The sequence below is a fragment of the Lotus japonicus genome, chromosome 2 (genome assembly GCF_012489685.1).
Source record: "Lotus japonicus ecotype B-129 chromosome 2, LjGifu_v1.2".
NCBI lineage: Eukaryota > Viridiplantae > Streptophyta > Magnoliopsida > Fabales > Fabaceae > Lotus > Lotus japonicus.
This window is the reverse complement of record NC_080042.1, coordinates 56,915,739-56,924,004: the sequence shown is the minus strand read 5'-3', so window position 1 is coordinate 56,924,004 and position 8,266 is coordinate 56,915,739. Positions and strand designations below refer to the sequence as shown.

General features: G+C 35.3%; 1 protein-coding gene across 1 annotated transcript; it reads right to left on the bottom strand.

Moving 5' to 3' along the window:
• Positions 1–3,679: 3,679 nt before the first annotated feature.
• On the bottom strand, positions 3,680–7,674 carry LOC130738478 (uncharacterized). Its single transcript, XM_057590463.1, has 3 exons — positions 7,541–7,674; positions 7,212–7,309; positions 3,680–6,285 (listed from the first exon to the last, which is right to left on the bottom strand). The coding sequence occupies exon 3, from the start codon at positions 6,118–6,120 to the stop codon at positions 3,922–3,924; it is 2,199 nt and encodes a 732-aa protein (XP_057446446.1). The 5' UTR covers positions 6,121–6,285; positions 7,212–7,309; positions 7,541–7,674; the 3' UTR covers positions 3,680–3,921.
• Positions 7,675–8,266: the final 592 nt, after the last annotated feature.

Sequence of the window (8,266 nt, the reverse complement as noted above, 5' to 3'; positions counted from 1 at the left end):
GTAAATGTTTCTGTGTGGAAAAATTGGTTATGTATTGTATACTACACATATGAGAAAATAAGATATGCGAAAAAGTAATTAATGTGATATATATTAAAATGTAATAAGAAGAGAAAAAGAGACACCATATGGAGTAAAACCTTATCAAACAAATGGACATATTGAGGTGTTTCAAGTGATCTTAAAATTTTATCAAACAAATGGATACCTCACGATTTTTTCTCTCTTTAACCTTTTGTTCTCCTTTTCTTACTCCATCGATCTCTCCTATTTTAGACTCTCGTTTCATCTAACAGTGAAGGTGAAGATGAGGTGTGACCTATTTCCCGCATTTTGTTCACGGTATGCCAATTTGTTATATATTCCACAAAATCATGTTTGTAGAATATATTGTAGAGTTCTGCATTTAAGATTGCGGTATGTGTTGTAAGTTCTGCATTTTAAATTGATGTGAAAATATAATATTTTGTTCTGTTTTTTTTTGTTTGAGGTAGCTAATAAACTTACATGCTACACTTTAAGCTAACATGAAGACCTAGTAATGAGGAGGGAGGTTGAAAGTATTATGTGGTATCCATAACCATGAAAGAGATTGGACTATTACTTAGTCATGCATATGTTGGTCGATTAACAAATCAAAAAAAGTTTTGGATAAGGATATGGTTGACAAAGTGGCTTGTCAAACCAAGCACAATGTTGATATCATTAAAGGAGAATAACACCGATAACCTCACCACCATCAAACAAGTATATATACAATGTTTATCTAGCGTGTTGTGCATCTAAGAGTAGTCAATTAACATAAATGCAACATATAATATGAAATAAACAGGTATAGGATTTCATTACTTGAAATAGTAGGTGCCAGATCAACTGACGTCACGTTCTTTATGGTTTTTTCTTACTTGCATTCTGACGTAAAGATGAAGTTATTTGGACATTGGATATTGATAGAGACCTTACGTTGATAAATATTGTGGAATATGTTTTTCCTATGTCAAAACATTTGTTATGACAGTTCCACATTGCTAAGAATGTGAAGGGAAAATGCAAGTTGCATGTATGTCCATCCACGTGACTACGTGAGCATTGGGACATAGTTAAGGCACATGAAATGATGTCATGGGTTCTCCAGCTAAGGACAAGTATGGTAATCGACTCAAATGCATCTAATTTCTGGATCATTTCCATTTTCTCGATGTATCTCTACAATACTTGGTCAAATTTGTATAGGGAAATACTTGTGAAGGTTTCGATTAAATATCGTCATGTATTTAGGAAACATAACAACTAACACATAGTTAAAATATTTTGTACATTTTATAATTGCTACATTTGTTTTTAAACAATAACTAAAAATATTCCATGTAAACCTTTACAAGGTTGAAGGTTTACATGCATGCTTGAAGGTGTTGCTTAGAGATAGCAATAGTGACTTGTATACTTCTTGAGATACCATAAACAAGTTAACAATTTTGCAACACACCAAGCATCGGTCCTTTTTTCAGCAATGTATATTTGTTATGGATCACAAGTTCAATTGCAATTTTACGCTAATTTGTGAGGATTTGTGTAAAAAAAGCACTAAAATTAACTGTTGGAGAATGAGCAAGTTCAGTATGTCAGAATTTATTGTTCCGAATGTGGGTGTACAGTCAGAGCAACACGTGTGTTACCTTGTGCTTGTGAATTTGCAAGGTATAATTATATCCCTCTACTATCAACTCATAATTTTTTTTTGGAAGAAGCTTTATTGGGCACAAGAAAATTCTGAAAACCCTATAATGGACTTGACACTAAAGCATGAGTGAGAAGCTTTGTCACATAGATTCGAGCAACTCGGTCTAGTGGGGAAACTAGCAATAAAAAGCTAAGGGCATGTTTAATTGCAGTTTTAGTTTTGAATTTTTAAAACAATTTTTAAAAACAATTTTTAAAAACAGTTTTCAGAAGAAGAAAACAGTTTGAATGACATGTTTTCCAACATTTAGAAAACTGATATTTGAAAACTAAAAACTGAGGGGTCTGTTTGATAACTGTTTTCAAAACAGTTTTCAGTTTTTAAAAACTGAAAACTTGTTTGGTAAGACTTGTTTTCAAAAACTGTTTTTTAAAACAGTTCTCATTTTCAGTTTTTAAAACTAAAAAACCAAAGCAGGTAAAAGATGTTTTCAGTTTCAGTTTTTAGTTTTCAGATATCAGTTTTCTAAATGTTCGAAAACATGTCATTCAAACTGTTTTCTTCTTCTGAAAACTGTTTTTAAGAATTGTTTCTGAAAACTGTTTTAAAAACTGAAAACTAAAACTCAAACAAGAAACTGAAAACATCTTTTACTTGTTTTTCTTTTTTAGTTTTAAAAACTGAAAATAAGAACTGTTTTCAAAAACAGTTTTCAAAAACAGGTCGTACCAAATAGATTTTTAATTTTTGAAAACTGAAAACTGTTTTGAGAACTGCAAACAAATAGGCCCTAAGTTCGGGAGATTGCATTCTCTGATAGCACTTCAATGTATCCTCCTCCTGACAAGGTTAAAACAAAGGGTAGAACAGAGGTTGTTGAAAACAAATCTACAAAACCATATCCTTCATATTTTGATTTAGTAGATGATTAGATCTACTCACTTCTAGCAATTCCATAATTCTTTCTGCAAACGCCTCTAAGAGAACCAAAATTCCATCCAGTAAAGTCAACTCATTCCTTGAACATTTTCTTTCAGTTATATTGATGTCATTATTGATGTTGCATCATATGGGCATTGTAGATTTAAGGTTGTTGCATCATTATTATGTATGAGTAAGACTTAGCTTGTGGGCTCACATTCGAAATGAATTGATTAAGGAGTTCCAACAATTTTAGGAAGACTATGTTGCACTTTATGGGTCTATGGCAGGAGTCATAGAAGTACTTGATACATTGTACACCGTTCTCGGAATGTTGCTAGCTCCAGCAAAACTATATGTCAATTCCTGATATTGGGTATCTTATTGCTACAAAGCTTAAAATTATTTGTCTTCTTATCAAATATTGGATGTATGATCACTTAGGGGGTTCAGTATTACCTTTGTCTAACCAGAAAATTATACTTGTTGGGTTTGTTAACAACTGTCACTTTATGCATGTATAACTAGTTTCCATTACATACAACCACAAATATCTGATGCTATTTTGTATGGTTCACTAACATGTTATGTTTTCATACCTATAGATGGTAACCAAGAGTAAACCACTGAGTCTAACCTAACGAAAAGTGGAAAACGAGTCTAGTAAAACCCAATTCAAACAAAGTCAAATACCTTAGCCAAGATTTTGTATTTAAATTAAAACAAAACTGATTAATCTCGAATTTACCTTCAACTTAAGAACTTCATGCATAAGGTTTTGCTTAAAATATATAGTTGCTATTGCTACGTGAACACAACACACTTGAAAGTTGAAACTGACCAAGGGAGAAAATCAAGCAGCCAAGATTTCGATTCGAACAAACATCATCTAAGCCACTGTTAGTAATCACTAACGGAGCTAAATATCTTACAAAATATACGGACAACAATAGATGAACATGGCAGTTAATCTGATTTAGTGCAAAACAAAATTGACTAAGAACCTAAAAAGAGAAAGGAAATGGCTTGGAGCCGAACCCAGAGAAAGACCCTTATGCAAAAACTTGAACCAATGAATGTTAGAACATGAATAATATATTCCCGCAAATTTTTCAACAGTAAACACTACAAATCTAGAAAATAATTAACAAAATTTACCCATCTTCAATGGTTATTGTTGGATAAGGTAAAGCAATAGGAATTTTCTCAACCATCCAAGAATTAATACAACGTCAACTGATACTTTGTCTAATTAATTCTGGCTATCTAGCATTTTCCATTTCCCAAACGAGCCAGAATGTCCTAAAGTTTGATTTCCATTAACATGCTAAACACCCTCCTTGCTCTTTCAATATTTCTATTTCCTGGATATCTTTACTCTTTCCCTCCTTTCCTTCCCCATGTTTTCCCACATCACTGATCAATTGCTCACAACTGGCTTCTTTGTTTTTATCACATGTTTCTTTCATAACACCATCCCCATTGTCCACCATGTATTCCTCCTCCACAACTTCTATTACCTGATGAAGTTCAAACGGAGTAGCAGCTGGGTCCAGCACTCTGCAACCCTTTGGAGCATTCTGAGCTTCTAGACCAGTAAGCAAGCATGAAGGTACCTGATGAGAGAACCGAAGCATCTCTTCCCTTGGAATAACTCTGATTTCTCTTGGATCTATGTGGTGGTGAAATACTGTCTTGAACCCAGCCACCTTGACCAGAGGAATAATAGTAACACCATGTTCTTCGCTAAAATCCTCAAGTACTTCAACAACATCGAACTTGTGCATAACCTCATCTGCTGTTAGCTCATTCCAGTCAGGAGACCAGTTCCTATAGATGGCCCAAATATCCCCTTTTCTGGGATATATACGAATGGCTCCGTCATTACCTTCTCTCCACCTAACCTTGTGAGAAAAAAAATGTATCGAGTTACAGATTTCATGTCTACCTATTCTGAAATCCCCACAAGTTTTTGAAAAGCCTGAAGCAACCCAATTTAGAGAGCCCAGTTCACTGTTGGTATTTGGATTGAGCAGACTGATCTGTATCTTGAATGGATTCAAAGAGATCACGTTGTGGACCATTGCATAACATCGAGGCATCCCATCATCATGATCATAAGCAGCCCATATTTGATTTTGATTTTCACCAAAAGATCTTTCAGTTCGATCCTTGTAAAAATCATGGAAATCAGGATCTGGAACATCTACTAGCATTGCATCCAAAAAGTTTGTACTGATTTCTACTAGCAATCCACTCTGTCTATCTTCTGACTTTCCAATGTTATTTTGAGCACACGTCTCAAAATTTCTTACAGATTTTTCTCTGTTCTCATTAGCTTTCTGGAAGCAATTTCCACTCTCTTTCACCACCGATTTATTAACAGTATTTGACTGAGTTTCCTTGAGTTTCTTGCTAATTTCTTTTCTAGCTTTCTCCATCAGCAGATTCTGAAGTTCAATCAGGGAGACATCCCCATTATATCCAAAACTACCTTTTCTACCCATTTGATTAACTGGTTCCTCCATGCCCCCCTTTCTTCTCTTGGCTGGATTAAAGTAACCTTTTCTAGAAACATTTTGCTTCCTTTTTAAGGCCTCTTCCCTTTTGGTAGCTGCTTGTGCCTCCTCACGATCTCGCTTCACCTTGTGATATGCCTGCTGAACCACATTTGCAGCTTGAGCCGCATTAGAAACACCAGAAGTTTTTGAAAACGGAGTCCACTGGAAACTGGTATTGCTATTTCCAGCACTAGATTTGCTTTTATTAGGTGCTTGGCCATTGAACTTTTGCTGGTTTTTTGAAAAACTCCATGATGCTCCAGGTCTAATACCACTTGCAGGAGGTGGCTCCGTTTCTTTAGCCAAAAATGCCTCATTGCAGTTGGGACACAAGAGTTTAAGGTTAAGATAAACTTTAAGATACTCATACTGCATTTTGCAACGATTGCAAGTAGTCCAAAATGTTGGTTTTGACTTATGGGTAGAAGATGAAGTGTTTTCTTTAGCAGTATTCTTCTGAGTCTTTGCACTTGAAGAGGTAGTCTTAGTAAAATTGAAACTTCCATTAGCCCCTTTTTTTGCTGATGAACCACCGAACATAGTTGAATCTTTCCGTGCTTTTCCCTTTCTCTTATCATCATAAGCTGCCCGTCTAGACTTATCTGAAAGTAAACTCCATGCCTCGGATATAAGTTTAAATGCCCCATCAGCCCCAACAGATTTGTTCTTGTCAGGGTGAAGCATGAGAGCTAGCTTCCTGTAGTGTTTCCTGACTGTATCATCATCGGCATAGGGGTTTGCACCAAGTATACCATACCAATCTGTTTCTCCATTTATTTTGTTCTCGGCAGAAATATATACATCAAGTGTTGCTATCAGCTGAGGAATACCCTCAAGGGCAGGAAATAAATTTTGAGCTTTCAAAGCAAACTTTTTTGCACCCAAAGTGTCCTTTGCAATAAACTTCCTCTCAGCAATTTCTTTAGCTCTGGTGGCCTCATCCTTATTGCACTCCATTTCTCTCAACTGCTTTCTTGATTTTCTCGTCTACTTTCTCAGAACGTCATTGTAATATAGCATCGAAAGTTCTCCATTTAAAGATATTCTGATGCCTTCAACATGTCTGCATAATTTGAATTCCCATTTTGCTTCAATAAGCAATTCATCAATGGCAATCAAACCCTATAAAGCAAAAGCAGATTTTAGTTAAGAAATTAATAACTTGAGTAGCGAATTGAATTCAATCAAATTCAAATATAGAAAATACAATGAGTGACAATATTATTTGGGTGAAGCTACAGTACTTGTGCATCCCCTATTCATTGCTCAGTAATTACAAAATAAGTGAGAGCAACAAAGTTTAACAGAGCCCCTACCCAAGTTCCAGAAAAGAGCGCCGCTATATGGCACGGGGCTCTATATGCACGATACAGCACACCACACGTTATTTCATTGTTTGAAAATAACAAATCATATTTTCATCGAATAAAATAAAATAAAAATCTTTTACAACACACTTCTAGTGCACGACAGCATTTGGTCCAAAAATTTATCAATGCAGCAATCAAACATTGCATACCGCAACAAGACCATTAACTATTTCGAGAAATACACATTGAAGCAGCGGATACAGCAAACGATTATGAATAAACTAAGTTTTGTCTTTAAGTGTTTAGTACCGGAATGGAATAGCATCGCATTAAATTCTACTATATCCATGTTTAAAAACCCTAAGCAAACCACCCAGTTCGACCAGCCAGACCGTGAACAGGCTGCAACGCTTTATCTCCAATCTGATTACTCCTCAACCATAAATTCAGCCAGTTAAACCAATAAAACCATACATTACGGGTCTCTACGGTTTAATTTTCCGAAACATTGCATTATGTTCTTACATTCGCCACATGAAAATGGAATCAAAACATTCAAAGGAACAGGAACAGCAATTGCTAGTTGCAACAACACAAAAAATAAATAAGAAAACAAAACCCCCAAATGAAATTACAAAATTAAACCCATCCCTCTACTTGCATACAATCCATGACTGAAAATGGAACATCAAATTTACTCATAAGAAGTTAATAAGCAGAAGAAGAATCCGAAATTACCCGGCACTCGAAACTCGAACTTTCCACCGCAAGAGCCTCAAACTTCTGCTAATCACAGCAAGTACACGGCAATCACCGGCGGCGGCGCCGGCGAGACTCTGAGAAAAACAAACGAAACCCTAAATTATCAACAAAAACAAAAAAGGAAAAAAAAATAGAAAAAATGGGTAACCCTAAAATCAGGTAAAGTTTTTACGACTTAGAATTGAAAAGTGAGAAAAAGAAAGGAATGAGTTGAAAGGGGGTTAAGGAATCGCAAAATGAAATGGGAATTGATTTTGATTATTTTTTGTTGGGGTGAAGATTGAAGAAGAAAGTGGGTGACTTACAGAAATGAAGATCGAAGAAGAAACGATTCGGTGTTGGTTTGGAAAATTGTGGTCGTTTCGTTCTCTTTTGTGTCGTCTCCTTTTCTTTGTTCTCTCATGTGATGTGATGATCGAGTTCACAATAAAACTCACCTTTCTTACATTCATTTTATTTTACCCTTTTTATGATTTTTGTGTGAAGAATTTTGGGGGATCTGTGAAATTTTTATCACTGTGTAGTATACGCGCGCGCGGGCTTTTTTACCGCGATGTTTTAGGGTTAAAATCTCTTTTTAGGTTGACGGCTGACCTTCATAGTTCCATTAGGTCTTTTCGTTTCTTTTTACTGCGAAGCTTTAATATTTAATAATTATAATCTTTTTTGATTTTATTTTTTATCTTTATTTTAAACTTTTAGTGTAAATTGATATGTTTTGTAACAAACAAACAAAATTGATATATGTTTGTACTAAGGTGGCATAATGGATTTGGCTCGTTGGGTCAGCTTGTTTGGCTCATCTTTTTTGGTGGATTGGGTTCGACTTTGAACTCAAAGGGGTTTGGCCCGATGGGTTAGCTTGTTTAGCCAAACTCAACCCGCCATTTTTGCTAGTTACTGGTGGGTTGAGTCGGGTTAGCCAATCAACCCATATTTCCACCCTTATTTGTAGTTTGTTTTTGTCTAAATTTTTATGTTCACGTGACATTATTGTATATAATTGTTGGTTTATTATTATTGACTGAAGT